We start from the raw sequence: 15867 nt of genomic DNA on the forward strand, positions 1-15867 counted from the left end.
CAAAATTACAGTTTTAGTGCCAATGAAATGCTTACATTTCACTAAAGAAGCTGGCATAACATGACATTCTTAGTTCTGCTACTGTAGACAGCAGAACAAAATTTCGGTCGGAATATATTTGATTAGAATTGTACCTAGGTAGGTACAAATCTGATCACACGTAGTACATACACAAATACATGCACACATACATGTGCATAAAAGTATTAACAAAGAAACAATGATCTGTGTCGCAAATATTATTTATTGACTATTATGTGCCAGATTAAATTATTCTATAAAAACAATGTTGTGTCATTGATTTTCCCACATTAATGGAAGACATGACTCATACGTCACATAAATAACTCATTGAGTTAAAGATGCTAAAACACACTTACCGTTTCAAGAATTGTCCTAAGTTTATGTTATAGGACACGTATGCAGGTTTTATCAAATTTAACACTAAATTAATTCTCTCTTGTGAATTAAAGTTCTGAGTGAAAAGAGAACTGTCCCGCACAAATATTAATCTTCATTCCAAAAGTAATCAATACTGCTTTTGTTAGAGCTAGAATCAATGCATCCTTTTTCTGGGTCATAGATTTGTCCATCGAAACAGTGAAACAAACGTGGGCAAAGAGCGTTTCCTGTTTGAAGGCATATGTAGTAAATATTGGCAGAGCTAATTAAGGCAGCGTTTTCCGCATTTGCTTGGCAAATTGGAGCAGGCCTTGCTAAACACTCAACATTTGCACCGCAAAGATGTGTTTCTGGATTGTACACAGTACCTTCGGGGCACCTGTCGGTTAATATATGGCCATCTTCGCTACAGTAGTGGAACACATGGCAATCATTCAAATCGGGGTAGATTCCCTGACTTGAACACTGGAAATCGCAGTAGGTGCATACATTACTGCAAGTTTTGTTGTTGTCGTTGCAATACGTTCCAGTACTGCAATTCTGGACTTGAACCTCTATTCCGCCTGGTAAGCAATCTACCAGCGTTTTACAGTTCTTGCACTGGAAGCCATTCACCGAACAAGTTCTGTCCCTCCAAGAAATATTCCTCTGCGTCTGGCTTCTTGTCCTCGGCGTCTTTGAATGTCCCTTCCATTCCTTGTTGTTCCAACAAGACTGTACCTAGTGTGGCAAGATAAGATTTTGCATTAGTGTATTATTATTCACGTTGCAAATCCATTACAACATAACGTGGATTTTTTAATTCAAATTGTATGTACAAGACTAATTTATTCCCTTATGGCCGAAGAATATATTTGCCCTCCGTTTTCTGCCTCTTCGAGTCAATCGTGAGAGTGAATAAACAATTAACATTTATTAGCGATCAAAATCAAACACACAGAAATTTCAAAACTCTTCAGCTTGAATTCTTGATTAGAATATTACATTTTCTATTTTTCTATTCAAATGAGATTTTCAGCTTTTCTTTTGTGTTCAGGTGAAGCCATCTGTGTGCAATTGCTGGGACAACTGATTCTTACATACTACTAAAAATTGCTCTAATAATCTGACTCATTCTTAATAACTCTCCCCTGGCTTTGCTCCATTTGAGTTGCTCATTTTATTCCTTGAAAAACGATAAGAATGTTTGGTTGAACTGTGTACTAGAGTGGGACCGAACGGTTATTGCTCTCTTGTTTGGTGCGATCCGAGAGGAAATATCCTGGAATGGGGAATTAAAAAGAAAGAGCAACAAACTTCGATGTAAAACAGGGGCGTTCTGTCTAAGTTGGAAGTGCTCGGGCAACACAACATATATGATAAGCAACTGAAATGTAACTTCTATGTGCTCACGATTGAAGTATCGAGACTAATTCACAAAGATAAAACATACCAACGGCACATTAAACCAGAAAGCAGAAAAAATTGCAAGTATAGTACAGGGAAAGAAGATTCATAACTACATTTTTAGTATTTTCGAAACTTATTCGTAATTGAAACTCCAAAACGACATGGTAAAAAAAACAACATTGATTCAATTTCATGTTAACCATTCTACTACAAGCAGTGGAGGCAATTTTGGGGGCAGTTGTCCCCCCCCCCTCACTTCTTATCCCGATCTATGCCTCTTAATGCTAAGTCTTTTATACAAGAGAAAGTAAACTGTCCTAGCCCCCTCCCAACACCAGATTTGGAATTCAATCGCCACTACTGTTTCCATGTGTATTCGAAACAAATTATTTCCTAGAAAATATATTATGTTTTACTTAAGCTCTTTCCTATAGATATCTCTTTATAAATATCCAATTACACCGAAACATTCTTTTAAAAATTCGATTTTTATCTCGCACGCCAATCTCTTCCGTATTAGCTCACAACGTTGTTCAATTGTCTGTTTGGTCTACGCGTGTTGTGTGTTGCACATGAAATTATAATTAGTCTTAGGTGTAATTTCAGTTGATTATAATAATTATATGTGTGAAACGTCTCCAGGTAAACGACAGCCCCTCCGAACGTCCACATATGGAAGACAGTTTTGATTTGATTTTGATTTTTTAAATTTTACTTCGCTTTTCTGCCACTTTTGGCTAATTTGCGAAGATGAGGATGAGTGGTGATATGATGAAATTGATGAATCGACTCTCACAAACATCCATTCCTAGGCCAGAATTCGAACCCGGAACCCGTGGCATTGTAGCGCGATATGCTAACCACTCCGCCTGATGCCAGTTTTCTTGCAGTATTCTGTAGGAAAAAAGATTCTACAAGTAATTTTTGTCTGATTGTCTGGATTAGTAAGAAGACATTTTGTAATGTATAACTTACGTATTCTTTTCCCAGACAACGTTTCTCTGATTCCAGGAAACCTTCTCCTCCTCCACAGGGAAGAATCAACTTCTTCATTTCCTCCTCGTTGTCTCCTTCACAGAGAATAAATTTCCCGCAATCTGTGGGGTGGGCGAACAGTCCAGAGGTCTTGCAGACGAATTCATCTTCACTGTAGGAAATCATCATTCATTCATATATTAGAACTTAAATATGAAATCGAACTCATAAAAAAACACCCCTATATATATATATATATATATATATATACTGTATATATACACAACGCACATTATAAAAAGGCCGATTTTTTATAAGAACCGACTGCAACAGTGATCGGATCGCGCATGCGCAATAACAACACTTGGTCCATTGGCGATCCAGCAACCATAGTTTCGCTAGTCAGCTGCTCGTTATCGTGTGTGTTAGAGAGTGTTAAAATGGCTAGGTGCATACACAATCCCGCCAGGTTCGAAATCCGTTCCGTGTGTGTCTCCAAAATGTTGACATACGTTCACAAAATGAACAACAGACATCGGCACGTGCATTTTTGGATCGCTGAGGGTGATGAATTTTTTTACCCACATTGTTACAGGCGAATAAACGTGGATTTCTTACGTCAATGACGAGTCCAAACAACAATCGATGCAGTGTGACGTCATTCAAATTCGCATATGGCGAAAAAGTTCAAGCAAACTCCGTCTGCACGAAATATTATGGCAACTGTGTTCTGGAACCAACGGGGTATGCTTTTGGTAGATTTCGTGGAACCGGGGAAAACAATCCCGTCGCAAGCGTACTGAGAAACACTACACAAACTCAAATGTGCCATACAAACCCGACGGTGTGGAATGTTGCGTTCAGGAATTGTGCTTCTCCATGACAACGCCAGACCACACACTGCTGCCCTCACTGTCCATACGATTCAGAAGTTCGGATGGAAACTTATGATCACCCCCGTACAGTTCGGACCTTGCACCAAGTGGCTTTCACCTCTTTTTGAACCTAAAAAAAGGCTTTCGTCTCAACGATTTCAAGTGACTGAGGTGTTGACAACGGCAGTGTTGAATTGGCTGAACTCCCAGTAGTTATAAGAAGTATGCAGAAGTTATAAGAAAGCTTGTTTCACGGTACAAAAAGTGCTTGGAAAATAACGGTGACTATGTTGAAAAATGTAGTAGATCTGTACATTTTTATAACCACTAATACAATGTTGCTACACTTACTTTCTTCTTTGCTTTACAATATCGGCCCTTCTTACTTAAAAAAAATGCGCCTCGTATATATAAATACATATGAACGTATATATATATTTATTCCATAAGTAATTTTATACAAAGAAAATTTCAAAAGAATATTCCCAGATAAAAAAAAATAATACATGATCCGATTAATTAAATATATGAAATTATCTATTTGAAATATAAAGAGAAATGTTTCATATGAGGGTCTAGACCAGCAATACTAATTAAAATGTGTACGAGCTTTACATTTGTATACAGGATTATAAATAGTGACGCAAAAGGAAACTAAACATGATCAGAAAACATTGCAAACAAATTATGTGCATTTTCTGAACTACCTAAATTGTTGTGGTTAACTTCAATGCCGCTCGCAAAACATCTTCTGAAGGGGGTGGCACCAGTGGTCGAAGTGGAAGGGACGTGGAGTGATGCAATCCCCCACAGTTAAGAAAATTCTCCTAAAATATCACCCAATTTCTTCATGTTGTGTCAAGGAGACACAATTGTTATGGTAAGTTCAAAATATAAGACAGTTGTGGATATATTTCGTAGAGTATATCAAGAATCATAAACTATTAATTAAAGTTAATAACACTGGTCGACATGAGTTTCGATGTCTCCCAGATGACTGTTGCCTCTGAATAATTTCAGCATGCTGATTCCAAGAACTAAATCCATTTTTAACAATCACGTCTAGTTTTTTTTTCAGAAATCAGCAATACGTATATTAACTGCCTTAGTTTCACAATAAAATGTGTAGTTCCACTAATTGCCCTATAGATTAGCTTTAGATGGTGGTAAAAAAATTGATCTTCTACAATACAAATCCTCCAATTTTAAACCATAAATGCATGTGGAATTGTATGCATTTAATCCATCTTCCTCCATCACATGACACATTGGCATGAAATTGTATGGACTTCGATACGTAGTTTTATTTTCGAAATCCTCCATGAAAGTTTCCTTCACAAAATGTCAAATACTCAATGTTATAATATGGATTGATTAAACCTCGTGACGTGGAGAAAAATCCTGACTTGATGGGAAGAGATTGATGTCATATCCATGATCAGAATTCAAAATACTTCCAGATTCACCTATTGGTTTGTAAACAACCGAAATTTCCCTTGTATAAATTCTTTTTTGCTTTCGGTAATAGGTGTAATGGAATGAATATGAGAATTTTGATTGTTAAATTGTGAAAAATTCTGAGAGGATTGGAAACAATGGATGTTATTTCAGTGATCAGCATTCGAAATACTTCCAGCAACACCTATTGATTTAAAAACGTCTGAACTTCTTTTCTCAAAATGTTAACCAGTGTAATTAATTAATTTCCGAACGGTTAGGAAAACGATGTAATTTTTGGTACGATACAGACGATAATGGTGATGTGGTATAATTTGTGGATTGATACTGTTTCCATAACGTACTATCAATTGTTGTACAGAAAAATAAAAGTTATGAAAAACGTAAACCTATGTCGCAGGTTTGCATACATACAGGATACAAAATGTATATTTTAGAGGACGTGTAAACTGAAAACAAGACCTCAAAAAGCTCAGAGTTATGAAGAAAAGTTGTTCGTCTTGTGTCCTCTACATGCCGTTAAAGTTTCCCGGTGTTCTACGGTGACACCCACTGCGTGTATATAATAAATTGAATGAGGTACTGCACAAACCATATACCATTCCACAGTCATACAACTAATAGAAGATAGGGTGGGGTATGCTTCGTTAAAGTAAATGAAATGAACTACTGATTCAGGAAAATTCCACGAAACTCTTGCCGCCTTTTCTGGTTCTTCGGTCAAACCTCAGCGCTTCGGTGGAGTATTTGTAGAACAACTTACGATACTTGATCCTGAATAATACCTGGAAAGTTCCCGGATGGTTAATTTTCATTTAAAAATGCAATGCTTTGATAACGTATCTTATTTACAAGTCACTTATCTACAACCTAGGAAACGTAAGTAGACCCTTACCTCGCTTTTGTTACTGTTAGGCACAACAATGCCGCCTGCAATAAAGGAGCATAAAAAAATATTAGCATAAATGGATAATAAGTGCAGAGTTTATTCCAGCTGACCTTTCTGTTTTGTTATTTATATTAGACTAATTATTGATTTGCGGGCAAAGTGAAGGTAATGGTATATATCAAATTTTTCAGTATACGTTTAAAAAATTATACTTGCTAGTATTATGCTATTTCTAAAATAACAAATCCCAGTAAAATGTAATTTCTCGCCCGATTATTCCGTGAGTGATAGCTTGCTACAGGGAAAGTTTCCAGATAAGAATGTAAGATACGCATTTTCCCTAAAACAGTAGGCTACTGCTCCCTCAGAAAATACTGCTTCGTTGAACTTACTGAGGGAAATTTCACCTTGACTGAAATGAAATAATATATGTGAAAAACTTTTATTTAACATTTAATTAAACATGTATGTACAGTAAAAACAATAATTATGTCCGATTTTACAATATGTTATGTGTACTAAAAGTTATAACTCCCCGACCTTCATGGCGGAGTGGTAATTACAACGCGCATTCGTTTTCCGGTCTGAGAATGGGTGGTCTTTGTGAGTGCCCTTTCATCAATTTCATGATATCATTGTTCATTCTCATCGTCGCGATTAGCCAAATAAGGAAGTAAAGAGACGCTAAATAACAAAAATAAAATAAAATTGTAACGCCAAAGAAGTTTATATCTAACTAACCTTAGAAGAACTCAAAAGAAAAATGAGCAACTAGTATTGAAGAAATGTACTAATCCTGAAAATGCATATGCACTGACAGCATATTATTATTATTATTATTATTATTATTATTATTATTATTATTATTATTATTATACCTAGGTAGTATCTGCAGTATTCAACCTACCATGTAGATAAACACAATCACAAGAAACAATCACATATTAAATGCATTAACTTCGACTTACTATTGCAAAGACGAACATGGTTATCTTATATAGATCCAAAGCAAATCGTATAACTTATGAGAAGAGCTTTGTTCAACTTATCTACCACAACTCACAAGTTGTCTTTTTATACGTTTCGGATGTTGTAAACACCACTCAATGATCCCATATTATTATCACTTTAGATATATCTGACAGATTTCGACGTCCTACTTATCTTATACATGTAGGTCACTTTGTATGATTGTTCTCAATACTGTCCAATAGAAGGAGAAAGTGAAGAAATTTCTCAATGAATTCACATATAAAATAAACAGGCAATGTCACAATTATCTGTTCTTATCAGCCGCAGAAAACTTTATTCAAGAAGTAAGAGTCGATCTTGAACAAAACCGAAATTCTATTGGTCAGTAGGGAACTACGAGATAGAGTCACTAGGGAAGGATATGTCATTTTTTTATAATTTCGGTTAATCGGCATCGTTAAATTAAGAGGTATCGAAAAGATAAACACCAAATTAAAGCTAAAAATACACGAATTTATGATCCATAGCAAGGAATAGGTGATTGTCTATGCAGGCAAATCACATACTCTCTCTGATAAGAACGGGGCCTCCGAAATATTGGTCCTCTTTTGGGGGAAATGCATTAATTTGAATGACATAGTAGTTCGAAAAAGAGTTAAAGTAGGTTTTTTCGTGCAGAGTAAGAATAATTATTATAATAGTAATTTTAAAATGTTTATATCCTGGAAAACTTCAAGGAAATGTGTGCTTTTTTATGTGATACAAAACTAAATTACATGTTACTAGGAAAAAAATTATCTAGTGCGAGGTAGGTACGACATTAATGTTTTTACACAGGAGGAGTCGAAAGCGTGAATCGTACGAAGACTTTTAAAATTCTTATTGAAAAATTGTCCATTAAATGCCTTTGGATATTAGTGGCGAAGTTCTGGGGGATATCCATTAATATCCCGTAGAAAATCTTTATGCCCTTTGGATATCCACATGCATTGTAGAAAATATCCATTGGATTCATTTTTGAATCTCTAATAGTCACTTTATGGTTAACTTTGTTACACACATAATTTATAAAATTCAATGTTTAATATGTTGTTTTAAAAAGATATTCATGGGCCTCCCCGATGGCGCAGTGGTAGCGTCGTTGCCTTGTAATCAAGGGGTCCCGGGTTCGATACCCGGTGGAGGCACATAGTGGTTCGGATCACACTTTAAACTGTAGGTCCAGTCACGATTAGCCTTACTATGCATAAAGTTGACTTAAAACACCAAATCAAACCAAACCAAAAATATATTCATGTCATAGTATGACGTCATAATTTGTTTGCCGCAAATTTGTAGTCTGTTTTTATTATTATTTATTATTTGAAGTAGGCTTACACTAAAGCTTACAATATTTTTACACAGATTATCTTACTATACAAACAGCTTTTTGCCCTACATGAATTAATTTGTTAAGCTATTCAATTCTGCTAAATGTTTATAAATGTATAAAATGTAGAAAATTATAATTATAATTGAAACAAACAAGGAATAAAAACACACAACAAATAAAAATTAAGTAAGTGTATGTGAAGAAGGCAATGAGATAAATGAGGCACGGTGTCAGTATTCATAGATTAACATCTTAATTTGTTGTTTAAATTTGGCCAAATTTCTCTCCTTTCTCCAGGCTACAGGCAGTTGGTTCCACGCCTTATTTGCCAGCGATGATAAGGATTTTGATCCGTACCTTGCCTTGTTATATTTTGGTACTCTGATACTATTGGTGTTATTAGATCGCAGATTGGGATATTGCATGTTACTACATATAATTACTTTGCCGCTTAGTAAGTGGTTGTGTGTGTGTGGATTGCCTGATGGATTTTGAGTAGGAACGCATATTTTCGCCTGGATTCAAGCGTGGGTAGTTGCAGTTCTTCTCTGCTCGTTCGTGAAGTCGTGTGTGCTGTATTTCGTATACTACGAATAGCACAATCTTGCATTTTTTCCTAATTTATTAGTGTTATTTATGTTAATCCCATAGAGTACAGAGGAACAATATTCAAGTAACGACCTAATAAATGCTTTGTAGAACGCTAATTTGTGAGCAAGGTGTACATACTGTATTTGCAAACATATTGAAACTTTTTTATTCTAGGTGCTGCACGTGCGCACATAATCTTCACATGTTGTGAAAGAGATAAATTCTTATTTAGTGATGAAGGAATTGGGAGCATAAAAGTCGAAACATTAATTTGCCTCAAACATCGCTCTGAAGCTCGCAAGTTGAACGCTCATTCACCCCACATTCCACCGGATGCAGAGCCGAGCAACAAGAATTTTCCACTCGGCTCTGCACAGTCAGCAAGGCAACGGCCCTCGCCAGCGGTGAGTGCACCTCCACTGTAAATTTCCATCTGCATCCAGGGATACCCCAGGTGCACAGTGGAGGTGCAAAGTCCAGCAACCTATGACTCAAATCCAATGTATAAAACCGCTGGAGACAGTAAATCGATCTCTCACTTCGCTCCAATATCACCACCAAACTGATCGACGAGAAGAGGACGACGGCCTGCTGAGAGATCGCGACAGTACGAGGCGGCAACAAGCGAGAAGTCCACAAGCAGTCCGGATTAAGCCAACCGAAGAATCTGCAAGAATAAAACAAGTCGCCGAATTGCCTGCCGTCTCTTATCATCATCTTCGATCTCTCCAGCGGACACCTGTCACCGTCGCCGACGCCAGAAGCCGAGGGCCAGACCTACAGCAAGGGGTGAGTAGCGTTCAACATCACAGGCTCCCAACAATCCTTCATCAGCTCCCTTAAGGGTAGAGGTGGTTAGCCAAATCAAACTTAACACCTATCGTATTTATCTGAGCTACGTCCCGGCGTGACTCGATCCCGTACCTTACCCGACGTCACGCTACAACTTCTGCATTTTTTTTTTTTGGTCCTCCGGGCCGGTGGAATCCTGTAGACCCAGCCCCTTCCTTGCCCAACAACACAGCACAAGACACTTCCCTTGACACAGACGAGGAGGACATACTAAATCAAGTCTTCATGTTACAATCCGATGACTTTGACATAGGTACGGCACAAAGAGAGGACCCATACTTACAAGCATTAATCAAAATTCATGAAAACCACCCAGATGCCGATCACAAATTAGAGAAAACAGCCTACTCATTTGTTCTTGACAACGGAATCCTTTATAGGAACACTAAATTCTCACCAGGCTATAGAAGACAGTTATGTATTCCCCAAAAACTAAGAAAAGAAGTGTTTCAATTAATTCACTGTAACAAAATGATGGCCGCACATCAAGGTGCTGCTAAAACATACTCCCATCTTTCTTTATGCTACTATTGGCCTAATCTAAAGAAATATGTGTACGCTGCAGTACGCAAATGCAATGAATGTCAAGTAGCAAAAAGAGCTCACGGAGCCGTACAACATACACTGCAAACGAGCCCACCCGCTAGTCATCCCTTTAGCCAAATACATATTGACGTGTGTGGACCACTGACTTCAACCTCTGACACAGGACACAAATATTTTCTATCCGTTGTTGACAATTGTACCAGATTTGCCATAACTACAACCCTTCCCAACCATGATGCCAACTCAATTGCTAACGCTCTTGTCTCGCATGTTTTTCTCATTTTTGGTCTTCCAGAGACGATTATGCTTGACAGGAGCTCCCCGAACTGCAGCAAATTAATACAGGAATTATCCAAAATTACTGGTGTCACATTAAAATTTGTTGATACTGCTGCCCACTTCAGAAATGGTGTAGTCGAATCATCTTTTCACTACTTGAAATCCATCATGAAAACTTATGTGGTACAAAAACAAGGTAAATGGCATGAACTTTTGCCTAGCGCGACCCATGCCCACAATGTAAGTAAACATCTTGGCATGAACAACTCCCCCTATTTTTTGCTATTTGGACAACACCCTAGATTAATTGCAGATGCTGTTCTCCCTACTAATCCCAACACCACTATCCACTCTAATGAACAGAGAATAGAACAACTCCAGGCCGCTCGAGAACTAGCACACAAACATTTAGCAAAGCGATTTGAGCAGCAAAAACAATGTGCCGACAAAAAGACACAACAAACAACCTACTCCCCTGGACAATTAGTGTATATTTTGGACACTACCCCTCATCCCCACGTACCCAAGGCATTTTCCTCCTCCTACAAATTTCAAGGGAAAATAATTTCACAAAACGACGCCAATTCCTATTTGGTGGAATACACCGATGGTCGTGGCAAACTGAAAACCGATGCTATCACGATTCACCGTTTGAAACCAAGGCACCTTGACTCGGACGAGTCTGTCACTTAAATATTCAATTTTTCCATTTTTCACCGTTGCACAGTCCATTCACACTTTATAAATATTCTTTTCGGTACTAATTTACTATCCTTCGGACACATTTATTTATTTGTAGAGAAGAAACTACTTACCGTAATAAGTTCCTGTAGCATTGTCGAACATCGGGAAGGTGTTTTGTGTGATTTGGGAATGTTTCAGAGCTGAAATTCATGTTCTTCGTTGAAAATTAATTCTCCGACGGAGATAGCGTTTGGCGCGTACATCTTCCGACACCATCACGTTCGTACACCTTCGTACACCATCACCTTCGTACACCGTCGTGACTATCATGACGTGTCGTGATTGTGTTTTGTTGGTATCCAGTGTTTCGAACTCCCTGCGTTTGCGACGAGAGTTAGAACTGTGGATCGAGGGTTTGGAGAATGACGTGTGGTGGGTGTGTTGTAAAGTTTGTGCCGGGTGTGGACAAACCATTGGCGCGTGGATAGGTTAGTAGGGCCACGCAAAGGTTTCAATAGTTAAAAAGATAGCCCCACGAACCATTGGCGCTAGCCCCACGAACCATTGGCGCTAGCCCCACGAACCATTGGCGCTAGCCCCACGAACCATTGGCGCGTGGATAGGTTAGTAGGCCACGCAAAGGTTTCAATAGTGAAAAAGAAAGCCCCACGAACCATTGGTGCTAGCCCCACGAACCATTGGCGCTAGCCCCACGAACCATTGGCACGTGGATAGGTTAGTAGGCCACGCAAAGGTTTCAATAGTGAAAAAGAAAGCCCCACGAACCATTGGCGCTAGCCCCACGAACCATTGGCGCTAGCCCCACGAACCATTGGCGCGTGGATAGGTTAGTAGGCCACGCAAAGGTTTCAATAGTGAAAAAGAAAGCCCCACGAACCATTGGCGCTAGCCCCACGAACCATTGGCGCTAGCCCCACGAACCATTGGCGCGTGGATAGGTTAGTAGGCAACGCAAAGGTTTCAATAGTGAAAAAGAAAGCCCCACGAACCATTGGCGCTAGCCCCACGAACCATTGGCGCGTGGATAGGTTAGTAGGCCACGCAAAGGTTTCAATAGTGAAAAAGAAAGCCCCACGAACCATTGGCGCTAGCCCCACGAACCATTGGCGCTAGCCCCACAAACCATTGGCGCTAGCCCCACAAACCATTGGCGCTAGCCCCACGAACCATTGGTGCGTGGATAGGTTAGTTGAGTTAGGTTGGGATACATAGTTAAAATTTGGTGTCAGAACGCGAAAAATAAAGTTAAAAAGAAATAGATCTGATTAAGTTTGTTGACGGGCATTTCTTGGGTTCCGAAGGTTGAAACACTGCATAACAATTGAAAATCGAGAAAAAACAAGGCCGATTCGTCATTCCTACGCGTTATTATTTACGAAGGTGTGCGCGCCATGTTGTGTGTGAGGCAAACGGAAAGGTAGGAGGAAGAAGTAGTCGTAAGGTGAAAAATTGCTCTTAGTTTCATCAAACCAACGTCAATACACGTTCAGGAATGTTCCGCGAAGCAGATACGTAAGTTTGAATGTCAAAAATTTGGCAAAAGAGAAGCCGGACGCGCAATTATGTAGGAAGGTGTACTCGCGATATTGTGTCTCAGGCAAGGGAAAACACCTACCAGAAAGACGTTCTGGTAATGTGAAAAATTGCAATTAATTTCATCAAAACAACGTTAATACACCTTCAGGAATGTTCCGCGAAGCAGATACGTAAGTATCAGTCAAAAATTGACGAAACCAAAAAAATAGAGGTGTCCGAAGGATAGTAAATTTTTACCATTCTTTTCGCACCCACATGTCAATATAATACTTGTATTTTCGCAATTTTTTTTCGCAACGCGATTTTTTTCACAACGGACATTTTTCACTCAGCCGCACACAAGAACGAGCACATGTAAAAAACGGAAGTTCCGCCATTTTGATTCACGTAGTACCCTCTTCCTCCTGTTCCCTCCTCCTCAATACTGTACACATAAAAGAGTCGGGAATTAACTTTAAAAGCAAGTTCGAAGACTAAAATAAACTTTTAATATTCCACAAAGTAATAATAATAAAGAAGTAGAAAGTAAAAACGGCCAATCAGGAACGTAGTCTCTCAACTGACTACTGGTTGAGTACGTGAATTTTCCACTCGCTAGAGACAACGCGATTTTTTCTGTCTGCAGCAAGCAGATTGTACAAAAAAAAAAAACTCGCACAAGTATCTGCGCATGCGCGACCTACCCGTAGACGAATCTCGCACAGCTGACGATGTAGCAATCGCTTCGGCTCGAGCAAATACATCGCGGAGCGCAAAACGTAAACAAATGGTAATAAAATACAAACAAATTAAAATGCAGAAGTTTATATTATAAACTATTCAGTCTCGAGAATCGCTTGCATTACAGCTTGTTATTCCTTCTCTTTTATAATTTTTCATTAGTGATCTTTTACCTTTTTATTTCAGTAGCTAACTCGCAAAGCATTTTTTTTTCATCAGAAATCTCATGCTTAATACATATTTTTTTTATGCAAACTCAGTTTTAAAATTGTATCTTTGTCCCTTTCAGGGTTCACTACCGACAATGGCAGTAATGTTACTACTTTCCTTTTTTTCCCTCATTTTTTCGGTCACCACGGCGACTGAACATGTGAAAATTATCTCGGGAATTTATCTGAAAGAACTACCAGGCACCATCCCTTATCATTACACCATCCCCATCTACTATAATGTAAAATTAGAAATGCCTAAACCCCAGCACTTCCCATCAACACTACATAATGCCATGTGCAACAAAGGTGAAGAAGATTCCAACCAATGTAAACTTGCGGTCCAACTCCAAAATTTTCATTCACACCTTTTTTCACACCTTTCCCTCTTCACACGACCCACCCCCAACACTTCCGTAGTTAGACAAAAGCGTGCACTCCTTGGCTTTATCAGTAGCATTGCTAACTATTGCTGTGATTTTGCCACTACTAAGCAACTAGAACCCCTATTCCAAAATGCTCATGAAGTAAAACAAACGATATCTAACATTAAATTACAACTGCAAGCTAATCATATTTTCTATCAAAATTTAACTGGTGAAATTCACTCTTTCCAACATCAAATTGAGGATGTTTTTACTGAATATGCTAATCACTCTGATAGTTTGGCTAGAAATCAGGAAGCATTGATTAATAAACTCAAAAATTTAACAATCAAAGATGCACATCAAGCACAGGCATATCTCATCGAATTTATGACCCTAACCTTCCAGCTTAGCCAAATGTTCACCCTTTTTGAATATGAGAACACCATTAACAATTGTAAACATAATTTTCTCTCTGAACATGTTGTATCTAAAACAACACTGCACCGAGACTTGAAAAAGATTCAAAAAAATATTCTTCCTACTGGATTTGATATAGCGATTCCTCTCACACTTATTGACATGTATTATCAGATACCACTGTCCCAATGCAGAATTTCTGCTGATGCTGTCAATATTGAGTTGAAAGTGCCTATCACTTCCACTCAGAAGAAATACAAACTTTATTTAGCAATCCCTGTACCCTTTTCGTATCAAAATTTAACGTGCGTAGTGTCGCATAATCCATCGTATATCGCCATCGATGATACTCATAATGTTGTCACCATTAGTGGTACAGACCTTGAAAATTGTCAGGTCCATACACAGAAATTGTGCCTTCTGCCTTCTCACACAGGAAGACACGATGGGCTCAATTTCTGTTTTTCCAAATTGATTCAAGCAACAACCGTGGCTGATACGATGAATGGGTGTACCTACACATGTCACGAATCCCACCTCACTGATGTGGTCAAATTAGATTTAAATGTTTATGCAATAATTAATCTTCCTCCTACCATCACCTTTTTTTACGCTAATGGCTCCACTTTACATTATAATCTTACCACTTTTCACGAACCCGGTGCAGTATTGTTACACGTGGCTTGCCGTACAGATGTACTTATCACCCCCGATATCAAAATTCATGCTATCTTTCCTTGTGGTTTCGATCATTCAACAATCCACCGAACCATTCATATCCTTCCTGCTGCCTGGACCAACAATCCCAATTTTCTACTAGACACCCATTATAAGATTTCCCCCCTTGTGAATGCAACGGCTCTTTATCATAAACAATGGACATTTCATATCCCTCACCTTAACCTCTCCCAATATAAAAATCTTGACATCCCTCCTATAACTCCACTTTACAGACATGCGGATTTTCCTATCATTATAATTTTTGTCTGGCTCACATGTCTCACTCTAGGTGTCATATACCAATTTAAACTTCTCCACATTCCCCTTTTCTTATGTTTTACTTCTAAGGCTCGTGCACTTACCCCTCATGACCTTGTAAAATCTCCTGCACATACAACCTCCTATCTCTTCTTAATTTTCATAGCTCTCCTGCTTCTTTGTATTTGCATTACATACATGTACTTACGTCTAAAACGTCACACTTCTTGCTGTTCATGTTGTCACCGGCGAACCCCATCTCCTCCTAAGACATGTTCCGTCCCTATTATTAGTCCTCCTATTTCCGTAGCTGCTATATCTCAACGTCCCGCAC

The 15867-nt window shown here is 38.5% G+C and overlaps 1 protein-coding gene across 2 annotated transcripts; it reads right to left on the bottom strand.

The window, feature by feature from the left end:
* Positions 1 to 265: 265 nt before the first annotated feature.
* LOC145987083 (uncharacterized) lies at positions 266 to 7027 on the bottom strand. 2 transcript variants are annotated; one of them, XM_083121551.1, is made up of 4 exons: positions 6957 to 7027; positions 5995 to 6029; positions 2767 to 2938; positions 266 to 1122 (listed from the first exon to the last, which is right to left on the bottom strand). In XM_083121551.1, the coding sequence occupies exons 1-4, from the start codon at positions 6972 to 6974 to the stop codon at positions 508 to 510; spliced, it is 840 nt and encodes a 279-aa protein (XP_082977677.1). In that variant the 5' UTR covers positions 6975 to 7027; the 3' UTR covers positions 266 to 507. The 2 variants fall into 2 exon arrangements, with proteins under 2 accessions (XP_082977677.1, XP_082977678.1); XM_083121552.1 differs by having other exon boundaries at positions 6896 to 7023.
* Positions 7028 to 15867: the final 8840 nt, after the last annotated feature.

The sequence above is a fragment of the Lepisma saccharinum genome, chromosome 4 (genome assembly GCF_977018435.1).
Source record: "Lepisma saccharinum chromosome 4, izLepSacc3.1, whole genome shotgun sequence".
Taxonomy (NCBI): domain Eukaryota; kingdom Metazoa; phylum Arthropoda; class Insecta; order Zygentoma; family Lepismatidae; genus Lepisma; species Lepisma saccharinum.